This window comes from Schistocerca cancellata, chromosome 11, assembly GCF_023864275.1.
Source record: "Schistocerca cancellata isolate TAMUIC-IGC-003103 chromosome 11, iqSchCanc2.1, whole genome shotgun sequence".
NCBI lineage: Eukaryota > Metazoa > Arthropoda > Insecta > Orthoptera > Acrididae > Schistocerca > Schistocerca cancellata.
In genome coordinates, this window is record NC_064636.1 from 54,586,214 (window position 1) to 54,609,327 (window position 23,114).

Sequence of the window (23,114 nt, forward strand, 5' to 3'; positions counted from 1 at the left end):
ATTGGTGATCCTCTGATGCCTCAGAACATGTCCTACCAACCGGTCACTTCTTCTTGTCAAGTTGTGCCACAAACTCCTCTTCTCCCCAATTCTATTCAATACCTCCTCATTAGTTATGTGATCTATCCATCTAATCTTCAGCATTCTTCTGTAGCACAACATTTCGAAAGCTTCTATTCTCTTCTTGTCTAAACTATTTACCGTCCATGTTTCACTTCCATATATGGCTACACTCCATACAAATACTTTCATAAATGACTTCCTGACACTTAAATCTATACTCGATGTTAACAAATTCCTCTTCTTCAGAAACACTTTCCTTGCCATTGCCAGTCTACATTTTATATCCTCTCTACTTCGACCATTAACAAAAATTTGGCTCCCCAGATAGCAAAACTCCTTTACTACTTCAAGTGTCTCATTTCCTAATCTAATTCCCTCACCATCACCCGACTTCATTCGACTACATTCCATTATCCTCGTTTTGCTTTTGTTGATGTTCATATTATATCCTCCTTTCAAGACATGGTCCATTCCGTTCAACTGCTCCTCCACGTCCTTTGCTGTCTCTGACAGAATTACAATGTCATCGGCGAACCTTAAAGTTTTTATTTCTTCTCCATGGATTTTAATAACTACTCCGAATTTTTCTTTTGTTTCCTTTACTGCTTGCTCAATGTACAGATTGAATAACATTGGGGAGAGACTACAACCCTGTCTCACTCCCTTCCCAACCACTGCTTCCCTTTCATGTCCCTCGACTCTTCTAACTGTCATCTGGTTTCTGTACAAATTGTAAATAGCCTTTCGCTCCCTGTATTTTACCCCTGCCACCTTCAGAATTTGAAAGAGAGTATTCCAGTCAACATTGTCAAAAGCTTCCTCTAAGTCTACAACTGCTAGAAACGTAGGTTTGCCGTTCCTTAATCCCACACATTTTCTATGTGTTCCTTCCAATTTAAGCTGTTCGTAATTGTAACTGGTAGCTATTTAGCTGAATTTACGGCCTTGAGATTTGGCTGATTTACCTTGTAACCGAGGTCGCCGGCAGCTCCCGCGATTTTTATGTCACACGACTGGTTAATGTCATGAGCTTGAATAAAGTACCACAATTATCTTTCTGATTCCCCTGCGTGATGTTGATTAATTCCAGGTGGTTCCCTGGGGTAGAGGAAGTGGGCTCACCAATGATCCCGGGTGTACGAAATCAGTAACCGTAAGATAAGATATAACTGATGATGGTCGAAATAGAGAGGATATAAAATGTAGACTGGCAATGGCAAGGAAGTGTCAGGAAGTCTTTTCTGAAAGTATTTGTATGGAGTGTAGCCATGTATGGAAGTGAAACATGGACAATAAATAGTTTGGACAAGAAGAGAATAGAAGCTTTCGAAATGTGGTGCTACAGAAGAGTGCTGAAGATTAGATGGGTAGATCACGTAACTAATGAGGAGGTATTGAATAGAATTTGGGAGAAGAGGAGTTTGTGGCACAACTTGACAAGAAGAAGGGACCGGTTGGTAGGACATGTTCTGAGGCATCAAGAGATCACAAATTTAGCATTGGAGGGCAGCGTGGAGGGTAAAAATCGTAGAGGGAGACAAAGAGGTGAATACACTAATCAGATTCAGAAGGATGTAGGTTGCAGTAAGTACTGGGAGAGGAAGAAGGTTGCACAGGATAGAGTAGCGTGGAGAGCTGCATCAAACCAGTCTCAGGACTGCAGCCAACAACAACAACAACAACAACAACAACAACGAGATAAGATATAAGAACATAGGCTTCCGCTGCCGGTGTCATAGTGATTAAAATTCTTCTGGCTATTATGCCGCGTTATTGCTAAAAACTAACAACAATAATAAACTAAAACCGACGTTTCGGCCGAATTGCAATGGCCTTCCTCAGGACACGCGCCCATTGCAATTTGGCTGTAAAGTCCGTTTTAGTTTATTATTGTTGTTAGTTTTTAACAATGGCGCGGCATAATACCCAGAAGAATTTTAATCACTGTGAGATAATCCGCTATTGTCGATAGTAATTTAAAAAGCTAGTAATGTAATGATTAATTATCGATTGTTTTGGGCAGGTATTTCAAATGAAAAATAACTTTTTAACAATTTTTATTGCTTAAAATACAACACTACAAGATATGCAAATTTTGTTTTGTAAAAGGTACGGTGTTCAAATTCTTGTCCTTTAGCCTGTTGTTTAAGATACAGTATTAAAGGATGCACGTAAGGTGTTTAAATTCTTCTTCTTTAGTCTGTTGCGTTTTTAAGAAATTATTTGTCTCACATTGGAGAAAATCTGCGCTAACTGAAGACGCTGGCACAACAGAAATTTACTGGCCATGCCACGCAACATACTATTAGATTTTTCACAATATTCTCACACATAAGCATGCTTGTCTACTACAGGGGTTTCAAAATACTGGTGTAGGTCAATTATGGAATCACCGACTGGTGTAACGACATCGACGTTACGCTGTTGTTAGTTGGGCAAAAAATGTAGATCATCCGATTTCAAACTGTTAGACCTAGCAGTACTCGCAATAACACTGCTCATGGATGTTGTTTCGTATAGTTGATGCGATGACAGCAGTATACCCTTCCTAACATAATTGTGCAGCGTTCTCTGTCTCTTAAAATTTCCTGAAACACGTTTTTTAAAACCTAGTATCTAATAATGTCACAAACATATTAACAGTCAATGTTTTAAATGGTTTCACTCTTTCATTGCTTGATTTAATCAAGGAATCCAGAACACTTTGTCTTTCATTAGTTGTTAAGGTCCTTTACGAGCCTGAAGCCTTCGCAGCAATACTTCGTATAAGAGGTATAACTACAGAAGCAGTGATGTATGACTGCCCTGAGAGTGTTGTCGTTACGACTTCAAAAAGTTCATGAAGATCTAAAATCCCTTTTATAGCTAAGGCCGGTATTACACTATCAAATTTCTTTGTTTGTCAAAGATATTTGATGGTGTAATAGGGAACTTTGTCAAATGTCGTCCAATATTTGTTCAAATGTAGGGCCTCGCTGTAGATTTGATCAAAGAAGTCACTTGTCTTCTGTTCACTGCAATCTGACATGTTACCACATGGAGCGCTGGCATCACTGCATTCTGTCGTCTGTAGTGTTTTATAAACATTGCGGGTAAATACAATTGGTGTGTGCCGACAACCACAAAATTAATAGAGATGTATGAAGGTGATGAGGCGCTTTACAACGTGAGGCACGCTGAATACAAAAATAGATCACGAAGATTGGAGACCTGACCTAACCTAACCTAACTCTCTTTCTCCTGTAGCAAGGAATCGGAGTGTTACAGTGAGCCTGTCGTCTGCAGATGTAGCAGTTCTTAAGTGAAGATCTAAAATCCCTTGTATAGCTAAGGCCGGTATTATACTATCAAATTTCTTTGTTTGTCAAAGATATTTGATGGTGTAATAGGGAACTTTGTCAAATGTCGTCCAATATTTGATCAAATCTAGGGCCTCGCTGTAGATTTGATCAAAGAAGTCACTTGTCTTCTGTTCACTGCAATCTGACATGTTACCACATGGAGCGCTGGCATCACTGCATTCTGTCGTCTGTAGTGTTTTATAAACATTGCGGGTAAATACAATTGGTGTGTGCCGACAACTACAAAACTAATAGAGATGTATGAAGGTGATGAGGCGCTTTACAACGTGAGGCACGCTGAATACAAAAATAGATCACGAAGATCGGAGACCTGACCTAACCTAACCCTCTTTTGTAGCAAGGAATCGCAGTGTTACAGTGAGCCTGTCTTCTGTAGATATAGCAGTTCTTAAGTGAGTATTGTGCTTTGTGATATGAGGAAACACTTCCTGAGCACATACTGAAATGTATGCTCATCCATTCGTAAGTAATTGATGTACGACTTGACGTCCTCCACTATAAGGTCACGTAACAAGTTTTGTTGAATGCTTTTATCGTGTCGTCGTAAAACCCACGGCTTCACCAAGCTATGTTTCCTTCCCCCCCCCCCCCCCCCCCGCTTCTCTTCCGCATATGCACACAGTGCAATTGTGGTACATGCATCTGCTGCGGTTAATAACGTTGTTGTCAGCCATCTTCAGCTTTGACGAAAAATATGATGACAGTGTAATACCCCTTCTAGCGCTATGTCAAAGGTTTTTGTTAAATATATTTGACGGAATATTTGATCACATCTTTGATCAAATCTTTGACAAAGAAATTTGATAGTGTAATAGCGGCCTAAGTAATTTTCTGCTGTGAGGGTAGGCCTTGCATTTGAACTTTCATTGATGGCAATCTCAAACTCACTTTCCACTTCCAAAATTGTTTTGAGCGCATGGCATGAGCTGTTCCATCGAGTCGGCACCTCTTGTATCAGACTCAGTTCTTTTTCTTTTTTGCTGTTTTTTTTTTTTTAACATTGCTCAGTTTTTCACTGGGTAGTATAGAGTTATGAAAGAAAGTCACAGTATCCTTTGTTTTGAATAACTTTTTGGAAAACGTTCTGCTTTGAAACAGTCTTGATGCAGTGGTCAAAACAGGGTGAATCTCGAATCCTTAAGCTTTTTCGTGACTGCAGCGTTGTCTGGAACCGCTACCACTGTCTTATTAGGTATATTGTATTCTAGCAAGATTTGATTGATAAGCTGAATGAAGCTCTGAAGATCTAAATGAAGCTTGTGTGGAATATGGGATGCAAAGAAACACAGCAAAAACAAAGAGTATGGTCATCAGTACAGGACGCAGACTGTCCAATAATAAAATAGGACAATCTACCACTAGCCAAGTAAGTGAATTTAAATATCTCGAAAGCACAACAACTGAAGACTTGAGATGTCACCAGGAGGTGAAAACTCGAATTGCCATAGCGAAGGAGGCATTCAACAGAAAGAGGAGACTCTTATGTGGCAAATTAGGTAAAGGACTAAGGAAAAGGCTTGCCGAATGTATTGTCTGGAGTGTGGCACTATATGGGGCAGAAACGTGGGCTCTGAGACGAGAGGATGAAAAAAGGTTAGAAGCATTTGAGACGTAGATGTGGAGGAGAATGGAGAGAATAAGCTGGATGGAAAGAGTGAGTAATGAAAGAATATTGGAAAGGGTTTGTGAGAGAAGATGTCTGCTGAAGGTTGTAAGAGAAAGGAAAAAGAACTGGTTGGGACATACATTGAGAAGGGAGTGCTTGCTAGTAGATGCTTTAGAAGGACTGGTTTGTGGGAGAAGACTAAGAAGGAGATACAAGATGATAGACGACATAAAGGGAAGAGAAAATTGAAAATTATGTGGACCCGAAGAGGATGGCAGAAGACTGGACAGCCTGGAGAACTACCATGTGAACATCTGCCTTTAGGCAGAACACTGATGATGATGATGATTGATAATCTGAAAAAAATGTAATGTTAAAGCAACCTGCCAGTATGTCCGAAATTTTGTATGATATTGTCAAAAAATTTCTTTATATCGTCTTATCTGAAAAATTGCTTTCCTATATAAAAAAATAATTCTCATAAGAATTGGGGCAATATATTAACTGTCGATGTTACGTTGAGCTTCAGCGTCTCAGAAGCACGAGGAAAGCAGGAACAGGAAGAGGAAGCAGAAGAAGAGGAAGGTCACCGTAAGGAAAAGGGATGCGAGAGGTGAAGTGTTTACTAGTCTGCCACGCAATACCGCTACCTTAGGTGGGTATGCGTGCTGATGAACTGCAGCAGATACGGTATAAACTGATCATGGGAATAACAAGATTGAAACTGCTTTGAAGAGATCAAGGGCTGCTTCTTCACTGAAAAAAATGTAATGTTAAAGCAACCTGCCAGTATGTCCGAAATTTTGTATGATATTGTCAAAAAATTTCTTTATATCGTCTTATCTGAAAAATTGCTTTCCTATATAAAAAAATAATTCTCATAAGAATTGGGGCAATATATTAACTGTCGATGTTACGTTGAGCTTCAGCGTCTCAGAAGCACGAGGAAAGCAGGAACGGGAAGAGGAAGCAGAAGAAGAGGAAGGTCACCGTAAGGAAAAGGGATGCGAGAGGTGAAGTGTTTACTAGTCTGCCACGCAATACCGCTACCTCAGGTGGGTATGCGTGCTGATGAACTGCAGCAGATACGGTATAAACTGATCATGGGAATAACAAGATTGAAACTGCTTTGGAGAGATCAAGGGCTGCTTCTTCACTCATTATGTTTTTTTTTTTTTTTTTTCAGTTGAATTGACACTCGGTGCTAAACAAAAGGGGCATGGCAGTACTGCGGCGCTACATCGCTGAGATCGGCACCACTTGTTCAAATCGAGTAAAACTGAAGTGATATCAGGTGTTCCCCAGGGAAGCGTCCTGGGACCTCTGCTGTTCCTGATCTGTATAAATGACCTGGGTGACAATCTGAGCAGTTCTCTTAGGTTGTTCGCAGATGATGCTGTAATTTACCGTCTAGTAAGGTCATCCGAAGACCAGTATCAGTTGCAAAGCGATTTAGAAAAGTTTGCTGTGTGGTGTGGCAGATGGCAGTTGACGCTAAATAACGAAAAGTGTGAGGTGAATTCGATTACTCGATAAATAGTACAATTCTGAAGGCTGTCAATTCAACTAAGTACCTGGGTGTTAAAATTACGAACAACTTCAGTTGGAAAGACCACATAGATAATATTGTGGGGAAGGCGAGCCAAAGGTTGCGTTTCATTGGCAGGACACTTAGAAGATGCAACAAGTCCACTAAAGAGACAGCTTACACTACACTCGTTCGTCCTCTGTTAGAATATTGCTGCGCGGTGTGGGATCTTTACCAGGTGGGATTGACGGAGGACATCGAAAGGGTGCAAAAAAGGGCAGCTCTTTTCGTATTATCACGTAATGGGGGAGAGAGTGTGGCAGATATGATACGCGAGGTGGGATGGAAGTCATTACAGCACAGACGTTTTTCGTCGCGGCGAGATCTATTTACGAAATTTCAGTCACCAACTTTCTCTTCCGAATGCGAAAATATTTTGTTGAGCCCTACATAGGTAGGAATGATCATCAAAATAAAATAAGAGAAATCAGAGCTAGAACAGAAAGGTTTAGGTGTTCGATTTTCCCGAGCGCTGTTCGGGGGTGGAATGGTAGAGAGATAGTATGATTGTGGTTCGACGAACCCTCTGCCAAGCACTTAAATGTGAATTGCAGAGTAGTCATGTAGATGTAGAAATGGTTCAAATGGCTCTGAGCACTATGGGACTTAACATCTGTGGTCATCAGTCCCCTTGAACTTAGATCTACTTAAACCTAACTAACCTAAGGACATCACACACACCCATGCCCGAGGCAGGATTCGAACCTGCAACGGTAGCGGTCACGCGGTTCCAGACTGAAGCGCCTAGAACCGCACGGCCACACCGGCCGGCGCAGCACTTGTGATCTTGGTTCAATCGACATAAAGTGCGTACCTTGTGGAAATTTTGTTGGGTGTATAAAGAGCAGAATACGGTCCGGCGAGGGACAACAGTGCTGGCGCCTTCACGCATAATACCGATTCCTGTAATATACCCGCACCGCTAAGAGTTCGCATTTGACAGAACTTGGTAGACAGCGTTTCGTCGGCTTCACTATAGCGGCTTTGCAACAGCTTCCATTACACAGTAACTGAGAGTTTTCCATTACCGGTGGAAAGATCCGATTCAGTTACTAGGGCCTATATTTACAACTTGCTACGGTTAGTCTTTTTTTTTGGCAAATATATGCATTAATACTGACGCTGTTTTATAAGCACCGAAAGTTTTCTGTTCCGATTCGCTAATACAATGGAACCACTTCCGTATAAACCACCACAGAAGCCGTTGTTTATGTACTCGGTAGACAGCAAGACAGTAATTGTAACGCCGCTGCCAGCTGACTTTGCTATGCTGTACTAAATTTGGTTCAGACGGTGTCGGGGTTCGGGTTTCTCACTTGTTAGTCTGCTGTCGCACAAACTCTCAATTGAAAACTATGGGCGCGGAAGAAACAACGTTTTGAGAAAGCGCATTATAGAAATATCTACACTCCTGGAAATTGAAATAAGAACACCGTGAATTCATTGTCCCAGGAAGGGGAAACTTTGTTGACACATTCCTGGGGTCAGATACATCACATGATCACACTGACAGAACCACAGGCACATAGACACAGGCAACAGAGCATGCACAATGTCGGCACTAGTACAGTGTATATCCACCTTTCGCAGCAATGCAGGCTGCTATTCTCCCATGGAGACGATCGTAGAGATGCTGGATGTAGTCCTGTGGAACGGCTTGCCATGCCATTTCCACCTGGCGCCTCAGTTGGACCAGCGTTCGTGCTGGACGTGCAGACCGCGTGAGACGACGCTTCATCCAGTCCCAAACATGCTCAATGGGGGACAGATCCGGAGATCTTGCTGGCCAGGGTAGTTGACTTACACCTTCTAGAGCACGTTGGGTGGCACGGGATACATGCGGACGTGCATTGTCCTGTTGGAACAGCAAGTTCCCTTGCCGGTCTAGGAATGGTAGAACGATGGGTTCGATGACGGTTTGGATGTACCGTGCACTATTCAGTGTCCCCTCGACGATCACCAGTGGTGTACGGCCAGTGTAGGAGATCGCTCCCCACACCACGATGCCGGGTGTTGGCCCTGTGTTCCTCGGTCGTATGCAGTCCTGATTGTGGCGCTCACCTGCACGGCGCTAAACACGCATACGACCATCATTGGCACCAAGGCAGAAGCGACTCTCATCGCTGAAGACGACACGTCTCCATTCGTCCCTCCATTCACGCCTGTCGCGACACCACTGGAGGCGGAGTGCACGATGTTGGGGCGTGAGCGGAAGACGGCCTAACGGTGTGCGGGACCGTAGCCCAGCTTCATGGAGACGGTTGCGAATGGTCCTCGCCGATACCCCAGGAGCAACAGTGTCCCTAATTTGCTGGGAAGTGGCGGTGCGGTCCCCTACGGCACTGCGTAGGATCCTACGGTCTTGGCGTGCATCCGTGCGTCGCTGCGGTCCGGTCCCAGGTCGACGGGCACGTGCACCTTCCGCCGACCACTGGCGACAACATCGATGTACTGTGGAGACCTCACGCCCCACGTGTTGAGCAATTCGGCGGTACGTCCACCCGGCCTCCCGCATGCCCACTATACGCCCTCGCTCAAAGTCCGTCAGCTGCACATACGGTTCACGTCCACGCTGTCGCGGCATACTACCAGTGTTAAAGACTGCGATGGAGCTCCGTATGCCACGGCAAACTGGCTGACACTGACGGCGGCGGTGCACAAATGCTGCGCAGCTAGCGCCATTCGACGGCCAACACCGCGGTTCCTGGTGTGTCCGCTGTGCCGTGCGTGTGACCATTGCTTGTACAGCCCTCTCGCAGTGTCCGGAGCAAGTATGGTGGGTCTGACACACCGGTGTCAATGTGTTCTTTTTTCCATTTCCAGGGGTGTATGTTCAAATGTACCTCATGATGCCAACTGAGGAGCTACTCGACCGAAAAGTAGCGGCCCGGTCCAAGAAAACTGTCTTAACGTCCGGGAGAGCGGTGGGCTGACCACACGCCCCTCCTATCCACATCCTCACCTGAGGATGACACGGCGGTCGGATGGTACCGATGGGCCACTTGTGGCCTGAAGACAGAGCGCTTTATGTCCAAATGTGTTGCTTATTTGTAGTAGGGCATAAGAAAATATATTAAGCCTGTTGTAACGCAATTATTCAATGATTTGTTAAGGTTGGAAGTGTCCGTAAACAGAACAGAAATGACACAACGGCTTCAGATTTATGTCGGCAAGAGGGGTGAGGGAGAGAGGGATCGGGGGAAGTGACGGGTGAAACTGCCAAGAAAGAACTTAAGAATGAAACGAAACTCACCATGGCATTGACGAATTAAAGAAAGAAAAATGAAAAAGAAATGTTAGTTACATTTGCATAGATTCTGCGTAGTCATGACCTGCAGTTTTTGTCACTTCTAATATGGATGAAACTGATTTATCGTCTATAATAAAGTGGCAAGTCAAGGGCACTATGCCTTCATTCGCGTTGCACATGTCGGTTGTAACACTAAAAGAATTTACGTTTTGTAATGGCTTCCTTTTATTTTTTATCTCTTCCTATAGTTTTGAGATCAGTAAACTTTTAAGTGTGCTTTCATCTGGCAGTTCATATCTGCTGTCTAAGGCTTAAACAATTTTTTGCAAAAACTTATACATTGTATGATCAATTTTTTGCTAACCTTGATAGTCTAAAGTTCTGTACGGTAGCATATCGATAGCAACCATTTTTGCATAAAGGGAATCAAGTTTCTTTTCCCTTTTTTTTTTTTTTTTCATACTGGCATCGTAGAACTTATTTCTGTTAAAATAATTTTTTATAGATCTTCTCGATTCTTTTGGTTGTACCTGATGCACTTGATCTAGCTCACAAGTTGATCCCTTGCCTTTCTATTACTAATTCGTCGATAGTAGTTATTCACGATGCTTTCTTTTTAGTGGTCTCTTAAATTCAATTCCCTGATCATGTTTATAATCTTTAATGCAGATGGTACACTTTACAAACTGGCTATTATCCCAACTTTCTTGAAAAAATTCCACACGGATGATTGATTTTTACTGTTCATTCCCGGCGGGGTCAGGGATGTTCTCTGCCTCGTGATGACTGGGTGTTGTGTGGTGACCTTAGGTTAGTTAGGTTTAAGTAGTTCTAGGTTCTAGGGGACTGATGACCTCAGCAGTTAATTCCCATAGTGCTCAAAGCCATTTGACCCATTTTTACGGTTCATTTTGAAAACACTATAAAAAAACTCTATTTACGTACCTCTTACATAAGCAAAATAATCTTGGAAGCGCGAATTTCCTCAGCCAACAGAGACCATCGGTGGCGCGCGAGAAGTTTTGATCTTTTCATGCCGGCACCATTCGGCACTCTTGTTCGCTACTGAGCTGTTGGGTGCTCCACTGCTGCCAAAGACGGCGATTCGACAGTTGTGGCACTACAGTTGCGTGATGAAGAATAACCCTGTTGCTGCGTGGCGTTTAAATAAATGAATGACGAAGACGCCATTGTTGGCACATTGAGGTCACCTCGTACGATACGCCGTAGAGCCCGAATTCCTCCTCGTGACACTCGAAAAGTTATTAATCAGGTTGCAGAATGACGTAAACTCGAAAAAATGGGAGAAATGATAATGGTGAGCTTATTGACCCGCTGCACAACTCTCAGACAACGGGTTTCAGCATTAACGGGCAAGAGCTTGACCCTTTCTGCGTCTGTGATTCCAAATGGCATCGTTAAGTATTCCAGGCTTTTTTTTTTAGCTTCCCAATGCTTCAATGATACCGTTAGCAATCGCTTCACGTAGTTACAAGTTTGGCCAACAGATCAATGTGGCGTTTGCTTTCGTGACTCGCCGTCTGTTTGAAGTGCAGAACAGAGAAGTGTCATGAGTTGTGCCACTGCATCTGTGAGTGAACAATAACTCCTGTGTTTAGTTTTATTCTATATACAATGAAGTTCTTGATTATGAAAGCAACTTTACGTAGTTCCTCAAGGGGAAGGGAAGTAAGTACGGTAAGTTTACAATACAGTTACGTATGCAATTTTTTTAGTAATTACACTACCGGCCATTCAAATTGCTACACCAAGAAGAAATGCAGATGATAAACGGGTATTCATTGGACAAATATATTATGCTAGAACTGACATGTGATCATATTTACACGCAATTTGGGTGCATAGATCCTGAGAAATGGGTACCCTGAACAACCACCTCTGGCCGTTATACCGGCCTTGATACGCCTGGGCATTGAGTCAAACACAGCTTGCATGGCGTGTACAGGTACAGCTTCCCGTGCAGCTTCAACACGATAAACACAGTTCATCAAGAGTAGTGACCGGTGTATTGTGATGAGCCAGTTGCTCGGCCACCATTGACCGGACGTTTTCAATTGGTGACAAATCTGGAGAAAGTGCTGGCCAGGGCAGCAGTCGAACATTTTCTGTATCCAGAAAGGCCCCTACAGGACCTGCAACATACGGTCGTGCGTTATCTTGCTGAAATGTAGGATCATACCCCTAATGAAGGGTAGAGCTTCGCTTCGTAACACATCTGAAATATAACGTCCACTGTTCAAAGTGCCGTCAATGCGAACTAGAGGTGACCGCCACGTGTAACCAATGGCACCCCATACCATCACACCGGGTGATACGCCAGTGTGGCGATGACGAATACACGCTTCCAATGTGCATCCACTGCGCTGTAGCCAAACACGCATGCGACCATCATGATGCTGTAAACAGAACCTGGATTCATCCGAAAAAATGACGTTTTGCCATTCGTGCACCCAGGTTCGGCGTCGAGTACACCATCGCAGGCGCTCCTGTCCGTGATCCAGCGTCAAGAGTAGCCACAACCATGGTCTCCGAGCTGATAGTCCGTGCTGCTGCAAACGTCGTCGAACTGTTCGTGCAGATGGTTGTTGTCTTGCAAACGTCCCCATGTGTTGACTCAGGAATCGAGACGTGGCTGCACGAACCGTTACAGCCATGCAGATAAGGTGCCTGTCATCTCGACTGCTAGTGATACGAGGCCGTTGGGATCCAGCACGCCGTTCGTGTTACCCTCCTGAACCCACCGATTCCATATTCTGCTAACACTCATTGAAATGTTATAAAGAGTTAAAAATTACAGAAGGAAATTGCCGAATCGCAAGTAGGCCCCGTGGTCTGAGGGATCTGTACAAACTTACCCATGCACATAGACAGATGAGACGAAGTGTAACATTCTCACGAAGTGTACATTCCTGTAATTATGCCACTGTACTGTTTGTATATGCCACCTGCCTTGCGGCAGTGGTAACGCCGGTTCCTGTCAGATCACCGAAGTAAAGCGCTGTCGGGCATTTGGGTGGGTGACCATTCGGTCTGCCGAGCGTTGTTGGCAAGCAGGCAAACTGAGGAGCTACTTGATTGAGAAGTAGCGGCTCTGGTCTCATAAACTGAAATACAGCTGGGGGAGAGCAGTGTGCTGACCACATTCACCTCCATATCCACATCCAGTGATGCCTGTGGGCTGAGGAAGACACGGCGGCCGGTCGGTACCGTTGGGTCTTCGTGGTCTGTTCGGGCGGAGCTTAGTTTAGTTTACAGCGCATTTATATGGATTATGTTCAGATAGCTTCTTAAGACAGTTTTACGTCTTCTACATTTGATTGTGTCATAATTGATGAAAATGACTTTTAATCCGTTGATCTGACTTACATTTTACTGGAGACATATGAGTCTCAACTTTGTCTTCAATAAAGATAGAAACTGAAGAAATGAATCCACTGATGTACCGTTTTTCTCCTGTAAAGGTGGTTCTTGTAACTGATACCGCTGCAGGATAAATACAGGGTGATTCGAAAAGAATACCACAACTTTAGGAATTTAAAACTCCGCAACGACAAAAGGCAGAGCTAAGCACTATCTGTCGGCGAATTAAGGGAGCTATAAAGTTTCATTTAGTTGTACATTTGTTCGCTTGAGGCGCTGTTGACTAGGCGTCGGCGTCAGTTGATGCTAAGATGGCGACCGAAGGTGCTACTGTAACTGGACTACAGTATCTGGAGATGTTAGAGAATTGGCTGATCCCTCAGCTCGAACAAGAAGCACAGCAATTCATATTTCAGCAGGATGGAGCGCCACCACATTGACACTTATCTGTCTATAACTACCTGAACGTCAAGTACCCGAGGCGATGGATCGGCCGCCAGGCAGCCCGTGACAGAGCACTTCATCACTGGCCTCCAAGAAGCCCTGATCTTACCCCCTGCGGTTTTTTCTTATGGGGGTATGTTAAGGATATGGTGTTTCGGCCACCTCTCCCAGCCACCATTGATGATTTGAAACGAGAAATAATAGCAGCTATCCAAACTGTTACGCCTGATATGCTACAGAGAGTGTGGAACGAGTTGGAGTATTGGGTTGATATTGCTCGATTGTCTGGAGGGGGCCATATTGAACATCTCTGAACTTGTTTTTGAGTGAAAAAAAAAACCTTTTTAAATACTCTTTGTAATGATGTATAACAGAAGGTTATATTATGTTTCTTTCATTAAATACACATTTTTAAAGTTGTGGTATTCTTTTTGAATCACCCTGTATACAATTATACACCTGATGATGCAAATATGCTTTTCCTTCACAGTGCATAGTGAGCTGCTAGACAAACTGTAAACATTGACTTTGGAATAATATTGCCTACACTAATACATTTTTTCGTTTGGTTGGCGCCTCTATTCTAAACTCCTCAAACTCAGTCTATCATATGCATTTGTAATTTAACATGAAAATCAATGTCTGAAAGGAAACGTATCACCACGACAGGCTTTTCAAGAAATACTATTACTGAGACATAGCTTTAGCCGTCTTACACAAAAGTAAAATTTAAAAGTGCTCTTGTATTATAGGATACTTGTTCAGATTCATGACCATCATCTTCTTCATTCGCTGAGGCTTCACACACTGTCACATGGTATTTGTCCATCTAGTTGTCAATATGTAAATATTGAAAGGTGGCTACACTGAGTCACAGCGCCACAGATTGCGCCAAAGATTATTATTCCGCCTCCTCCACTGGGGCAGTAGAAGTTCAGAGGTTGCCGTGGGCAGTGCTTGTTGAGAGGATGTCGAGAGCAGTACTTGTTGAGAGCATGTCGTGTACACTTGTTGTTCTGTTGGGTGAGACAGCAGATGCTGTTCGGTTGGTGTAATGCTTAGATGGAAGATGCTGCAATGATCACAGTGTATTTTTCGTCAATATATATGGAGGTAACAAAAAATCACATTTCCTAAATGACAATGCCTCTTGGTCACAGGTTCAGTCAACAAAGCATCTGGCTCGTGTTCATGTATTAGACTTGTAATTCTGGTTTCCATGTGCAATTATAGTATTTCTGGTTTTTCAATTAGTTCATTGTAAATGGTGTTTACAATATCGCGTCGTATTGAGGAAGAACCGTGCCAGATACGTGTACGTCGAATCACACTACCACACACAGAACAGTTACACTTGTGCTTTGTTGTTTCGTAGCTTTTATAGTTGCTGGGGACTTAATTAATCAATTGTGTTAACGGAAATTTCCTTTCATTCTTTATTGTTATTTTATGCAGTCAGATTACGTACTAATACTAGTCAGGGCCAACCAGTTACGAGACTTTGCAACCAGTCACACAGCTACTAAAATTACTGCATAATAATTAAGCCCCCATGCACTATATCATACAACTTCTCATTGTCATGTCCTGTATGTGCAATGAAAGTTACATGTTTTTTGGTTATGTGGCCAATCTTTGACTTACACACACACACACGCACACACACACGCACACACACACGCACACACACACGCACACACACACGCACACACACACGCACACACACACACGCACACACACACACACACACACACACACACACACACACATCAGTGGACTTCATTCAGCTTCCAGGCATTAGGTTCCACATTTCCTTACAGGTGAGTTACAGCCAAGTGACTGTTGACTTATATACGCCTTTTTGTTGTTTCTTTTATTAATATTGAGCCTCCATACCCCAGGAGCTACAGCATTAGATATCAGGTAAATACACTGCCTGACAAATGAAGTAAGCACACAAGGAGAGGAGGAATTGAAATGAATTTCATAGGTTGGGATGGTATGTGAAGTTATTTTGGTGAGTAAAAGTAGAGTCAGATTTACAAATAACTTGTTAGTATGAGCCAACCTACCTGGATGATGTTAAAACCGCCCTGGCAGGGATAAATGCACTGATTCTCGTGGGAAGGGTGTCCTCTCCCGAGGCAGGTTTGTCCACAAGATCGTAAGTGGTCTTTAATATCCTGGATAATGGCACTGGAACAGAATTAGTGTGTGTGCTGATCCTGTATATGTGCTTTTGGGGACAGGCCTGAGGATCTTGTTGGGCAAGGTATTAGCTCAACATAATATAAACAGTTCATTAGGGATACATGCTGTATGCAGACAAGCTTTGTCCTGTTGAACATGACAGTATGATGCTTTCACCTCACAGGAAACTTGAGGATGTAGGGTGTCCATTGCATGCTATTGCGCCTTCATCGTTCCTTCAACTACTACCAGCACCTGAAGTGGTATGGGATAGCTTCCCATCCCATGACGCCTGGAGTAACACCATGCCTATAAAATACATTAGAAGAATGGAACCTACCTCCATGTCGCCTCCATACTTGCCAACAATGATCACCTTGCACAGTGCAGATCCAGAATGCATTGTTGGACACAGTGTGAAGTCATTCATCAGCAGTCCATAGTTCTTGATCACAGCACCACTCCAAACACAGTCATTTGTGTTGTGGTTTTCATGGGAGTCTACACACAGGGTAATTCCCTAGTATGGCTGCTGCTAGCATCAACCCAATGGTTCAGTATGGCACAGAATCTTGCTGGACTATACCTTGTTCTCTGACTGCAGGCCCAGATGCAAATAGGTTATGATGTAGTCAGTGCAGAATGCAGCGATCCCCCCTTGTGTTGGTCAGACGTGGTTGACCAGAATCTTGATGACAAGTATACCTACCAAATGGAGACCCACAAAGAGGACTCTTTGAAACCTCACTAGCAATTATAAGTCTGTCTCCCTAGAGCGTGCAGCATCTGCATGTTTCAGTGATTTGACACTGAGCATGCTGCTTATCTGCCCTACCAAGACTGGTAACAACACAGAACATGAGCAACACTAATGCACTCTGGTGACAATTCTACCTTTGACAGCAACCGGCAACCCAAATTGTTTACATGTCTGCTGATGGTGCATATGTGTATAAAGATGGTGACATCCAAACATGTCTTCTAGGCACTTCCGTTTGTCAAGTACATTAGTGTATGGTTACACTGAATTTTATTGCCGTACAAACTCTGATAGAATGCCAGGTTTTAACACATTTACAGTACTTCTCTTTACTGCTCTCCCTCAGACACTTTGTCAACATTGCAATTGGACGAAGCTTGCAGTTGGTCTATTGCACGAGAGTTCTTGTTTGCCCATGAATATCAACTTTTATTTATAGGGAAGTATTGAAATTTCTGTGACAATATTTTTAAGGGCAGTTAAATTTCCCAATGGTTTAGCTCCTTGCTATCACGAATTGTCATCTTTCTGTACTGCTGCCGTTCTGAATTACGTTCTCTGCTGAATTCAAAACCTTCCATCGTCCTATTGGTCTAGGCCTTTTATAGCCCAGTCCATGAATCTCAGATGCAAATGGTGTGAACACTGTCGGGTGATCATATGTTGCAATGAGATCATTTAAAAATCTGAGACAGCCTGATTAGTGCCCTTCTAATTTCTGTGTTATTATTACTGTAGTGATGTATTTGAAGTGTCCTGTCAAATAATCCTGTCAGTCCAGCAACATTGGGGCCCTTGTGTATATCTTTAGTTTGTGCCTCATTTTGAACAGTTTGTCACCAGACATGCAAACCTACGTCTATGGGGAATGTAGAAGAAGTGTCGTAGAAACTTGTTTAATTTACAGGAAAGTCATTCGTGTTAACTGACACGCTATCCATGTTGTGACTGTGTGTTCTGTTATCTTTACACTACTTGCAGCAAGCATGCAGTTGGTCCACGTGTGGACACACTCACCCACGCAGTGTCTCTCTGTGCAGACTTCCAGCCACTATGGCGGGGAGGCCCATCCCCGGCACTCACAGTCATCCCCACGGCTACCACGGCCAGACTCCTGTTGTAGCAGCACCACCGACGACTCCATGTCACATTCCTCCACCTGATGAAGCTGCCATCGCTCGCATGCGGTGAGTTGTGACTACACATGCACAATTTTTGCACTCGTGGTACCACTTGGGGGCATCAACGAAGTAAAAAACCGAATTCCCATTTTTTTTTAGCTTTTGGATAAAGCAGAAGAAAAAAAAAGTTTCATTTTCGTATCTTTTTGGTTACGATACGGTGAAATCTGACCTTCAAACATAGCTGCTTTGGGTACTAGTAGTAACTGGATAATTCACCTGGCCATCTTTCAATGCCTGTTCAGGGATAGTTGGGTAGTGGGATTTTCCAAGGGCTTACTCCTCTACATATATATAGTGCTACGTTAAGACAGTATTCATTGAGGAGAAAAAAAGAAAGTTACACACAGCCAGCTCGATGATTTGAGTCTCTTATCGAGTACTTTATCATTAACAAAAAATTGAAATGCGAGGTAAGAGGCACAAGAATGTACAGAAAATATAACATAGGTTCTGGTGGCTTTTTTGTGATACCTAAAACAGTTATGTACTCCAAATGAGGCATGAACAAAAAACTGACAGACGAAGAGATGAAGTAAGTAATCTAGGAAGTATCGGGTGATCAAAATGACAGTATAAATTTGAAAACTTAATAAACCACGGAATAATGTAGATAGAGAGGTAAAAATTGACACACGTGCTTGGAATGACATGGAGTTTTATTAGAACAAAAAAAAAAAAAAAACAAAGTTCACAAAATGACGTGTGAAAGATCTCTTGCGCGCGTCGTTTGGTGATGATCGTGTGCTCAGCCGCCACTTTCGTCATGCTTGGCCTTCCAGGTCCCCAGACCACAGTCCGTGCGATTATTGGCTTTGGGGTTATCTGAAGTTGCAAGTGTATCGTCATCACTGACATCTCTAGGGATGCTGAAAGACAACATCCGATGCCAATGTCTCACCATAACTCTGGACATGCTTTACAGTGCTGTTCACAATATTATTCCTCGACTACAGCTATTGTTGAGGAATGGTGGTCATATTGAGCTTTTCTGTAAGGAACATCATCTTTGCTTTGTCTTACTTTGTTATGCTAATTATTGCTATTCTGATCAGATGAAGCGCCATCTGTCGGACATTTTTTGAACTTTTGTATTTTTTTGGTTCTAATAAAACCCCACGTCATTCCAAGCATGTGTGTCAATTTGTACCTCTCTATCTACATTATTCCGTGATTTATTCAGTTTTCAAATTTATACTGACTTTTTGATCACGCGGTATATATACTAAATGAACATGGCACCGAGGTCAGTATTAGATGAGCGTTAATCGAAAAATAGAGCTGAAAGAACGAGTGGAAAAAATAGAAAAGGAACGGAAAAATATAGAAACTGCAGTTAAGAAAGTAGCTGATGAAGCCTTAGAGAAAAGAGAGAGAAGGAAGGGTAAAATCTGGACACCAGAATTAGATGAAGTTGTGAAGAAAAACAGAAGAGCTTATCGTAAGTCTCTCACTGAAGCAATACAGGGACATCATAAAGTCTCTGAACAAAAGAAGAATGCAGCAAATCGAGCAGTGAAATGTATCTTGGGATAGGTTAAAGCATAGTACAAGAATGTGTTCATAGAAGGTAAATTATAACTTATAAGCAATGAAGATGTTCAATCGAACGAAAAACGAAGTTGCCCATTTAAACAACATCCAAAAATCACAGTGGGTAGGACATTAGAAAGACTGGTGGAATGAACAAACACGTTGCACAGATTTTTGGAGCAAATGGCTACCACATGAAAATGATACATAAAACTATGCCACCAAAGGAGAAGGGCAATAGGGAAATGCAGAACGAAGCACGGAAAACCGTCGTGCTACCATACGTACAAGGGGTCACTGAACGTCTGGGCAAAATTCTCCATCGGGCAGGTATTAATCTGATTTTTCGTAGCAACAACAAAATAAAAGACGTTCTGGTCTCGACGAAGGATACAATTGATAAGTTACATGCCGCCGGAGTTCATGAAATCGGGTGCAAATGTGGACTGGTGTATGTAGGCGACGCCCGGCGTCCAATAAGCATAAGGTTATCAGAACACGAGAGAGAAGCCCTCAACTGTAAAAAGAAAAGCTAATGGTGTGGATGGCATAGATCCTGAACTGCTAGAACATGGAGACACGACTCTACATGAGAGACTAATACATTTATTTAATATGCGATAGAGAAATGGAGCTATTTCAGGAGGATGGTCACAAGTAACAATTGCGAGAACTAAAGAGCAATCGGATTACTGGACACCACATACTAAGTTTCTGCAAGTGTATTAAACAAAAAGCTGAAGGTTACAGCTGAGAGTTTTTTAGCCAAAGAACCATTTTGGAGGGTCAGTTTGACAACAGATGCAGTGTTTATAACTAAACAAATAATCGAAAAATTGAGGAAATAGTATAGGCAAATTAATTTATCATTTATTGTGTACATTTCGAAGAGTCTATTCAAACACGACTGCAATTTTAGATATAAATGGTTTTCTTATACAGCCTATAAATGCAAGAAAAGGAGTTTGGCTAGAATGCAGCATTTTTCACCCACACTTTTTAACATTCATTTTGATGATGCAGACTGGGAATGGAAGAAGATATTAATGGGAGAATTAATACTAACTCAAATTCCCAGTTGAACTGACTTTTATTTGCGGACAATGCCACGTTACTGTTGGAGAACGAAGATGAGTTGCAAAGGGAAATACATTCATTAATTAAGATTTGCGAAGAGCACTATTTGACGATTTCAGGAAAGTGACGCAATTAATGGCTTTTAAGGGAAAACACCTTCTAGAGACAAAAATTGTGACTGACAGTGTAACAGTTCCAGCATTTTAACTATTTAGGCTACGATGTCACATCTGAGTATGACAAAGTCATAGAGAAGAAATCAAATCAACAATAAAGAGATGTCCAAAGAATAAAACGAAATAAGAAAAACTATTGAAGTTATATAAGAAAATCCTAAGAAAAGTGAGGTCTCTAAGGTCAGAAAGGGATGCACAAGAGCTGACTGATTTCGATTCTCAATAAAGTACAAGAAAGTCGGCAAACAGGAACGAATATTCAAAAGAATAGGTGGAAAAAGATTACCTCTCTGTATAAGAAGATTTAACCCACTTGGGAGAAGAACTTAAGGAAGATAGAGGAAGTAATAACAGGCAAAACAAAAAAAAAAAAAAAAACAGGCCTAATGCTTGAAGTGAAGATGAGGTGAGATATGGTGAAATTCTGAGTGAGTGTGAAACGTCCCCTTTGAAAAATTATACAAGACTGTGCTTAAACTGACACACAATATTTTTTAGCGCAACGCAATCTGACTTTCAGAAATCCCTACAAAGGAATGGCCCTGAGTAACATTAACTTGTACCTTTCACAAATCACTTACCTCACCAAAAATCATCGTTACTCGAACTACTGCAATACAGCGAGCGCCACTAATGCCAGCTAAATAAAAGATTCAAACTACGGAAGGCACTAACTACTAGTAGGTATAGTTATCAAATGAAAGATTTTAATAGAGAACAAACAATGTATTTACCTTAATATTCATCAAAAGTCATAATATATACAGCAGTTTGTTTATGTTTTCTTATTGGCAACGTTACGTAGCGCTCTGTGGTAAGTAGGCTGTTTATGTTTTCTTATTGGCAACGTTACGTAGCGCTCTTTATGAAAATCACTGGCTGTGCTGTGTGCAGTCTGTGGCTAGTTTGCATTGTTGTCTGCCATTGTACTGTTGGGCAGCGGCAGCTGGATGTGAACAGCGCGTAGCGTTGCGCAGTTGGAGGTGAGCCGCCAGCAGTGGTGGATGTGGGGAGATAAATGGCGGAGTTTTGAAATTTGTAAAAATGGATGTCATGAACTGCTGTATATATTATGACTTTTGATGAATATTACGGTAAATACATTGTTTGTTCTCTATTAAAATCTTTCATTTGCTAACTATGCCTTGGGCATGGATGTGTGTGATGTCCTTGGGTTAGTTAGATTTAAGTAGTTCTAAGTTCTACGGGACTGATGACCTCAGAAGTTAAGTCCCATAGTGCTCAGAGCCATTTTTCTTCATTATTGATAACGGTTTTACTGATTCTGGCTCAGCATCTCGAAAGAAGCACTTGTGAAAAGAGATGCATTAGCCTCGTAGCAAGTCTGTAAGGAACTTAGTCCCCACATCATTGACGTCAGTGTTCCCAGCAAAATACTCATATCTGTCTGAGAAACGCAACATGTCTGTGGCGCACTTATTTAAATGTCTAGCTTGGGTGAGTACCGTCACAGTCCCACCTTCTGGAAAACCGTGCCAAATTCTGTAAAACTGGAGCATTAGATCGTCAACACCCCGAGGAGGTTGGTGGGCTCTGCCCATGATACCTCAAACGTTCTCAGTTTGGGAGAGATCTGGCGATCGTGGTAGCCACGAAGACAGGCGGTAGAATCTCTCGCCATGTGCAGGTGGGCATTACCTTGTTGAAATGTTAGCCCAGGATGCCTCGCCATGAAGGGCAGCAAAACAGGGTGTAAAATATCGTGTACATACCACTGTCCTGCTAAGGTGGTGCGAGTGAAAACCAAAGGGGTCCAGACTTTTCTGGTCATCGGGGCTCAGTTGGAAGCAGGACGTATCACTGAAGACAATTCTACTACAGTGCATGAGATTCAACATTTTTTCCGGATTTTGATTTACCATTTTTTTCCGGAATTTTATATATTTTAAAAAATTTTTACGTCTTTTTCCATATTTTTCATAGTCTTTGCGTAAATGTACAAGTATATACCTTACCTGGTGTCGGTCACTTTTTCTTTCAACTGTGATACTGGTTCCCCGCCTGGCCAGAGCATTCACAAACTGTTTCATAAAAAAATAAAAAAATAAAGTCATCTAACACACGAATTAACTGTGCAGCCCCACGCTTATATATGCTACAACAAACATGGATTGCTAACTTTAACCATAGCTTAAATACAGCTGGCTGCCTGTCGATTCTTATAATACACTCCTGGAAATGGAAAAAAGAACACATTGACACCGGTGTGTCAGACCCACCATACTTGCTCCGGACACTGCGAGAGGGCTGTACAAGCAATGATCACATGCACGGCACAGCGGACACACCAGGAACCGCGGTGTTGGCCGTCGAATGGCGCTAGCTGCGCAGCATTTGTGCACCGCCGCCGTCAGTGTCAGCCAGTTTGCCGTGGCATACGGAGCTCCATCGCAGTCTTTAACACTGGTAGCATGCCGCGACAGCGTGGACGTGAACCGTATGTGCAGTTGACGGACTCTGAGCGAGGGCGTATAGTGGGCAT

General features: G+C 42.6%; 1 protein-coding gene across 3 annotated transcripts in view; it reads left to right on the top strand.

Moving 5' to 3' along the window:
* LOC126108709 (26S proteasome non-ATPase regulatory subunit 10-like) overlaps window positions 1–23,114 on the top strand; it is a 55,548-nt gene that overhangs the window by 12,079 nt on the left and 20,355 nt on the right. For all 3 annotated transcript variants that reach the window (XR_007523597.1, XR_007523596.1, XM_049914028.1), the window contains exon 2: window positions 17,685–17,831. Coding sequence is in view for 1 of the 3 variants with exons in the window: in XM_049914028.1 (XP_049769985.1) it covers window positions 17,698–17,831 (134 nt within the window). In the remaining 2 variants the exon portion in view is untranslated. The remainder of the gene's footprint in view (window positions 1–17,684; window positions 17,832–23,114) is intronic.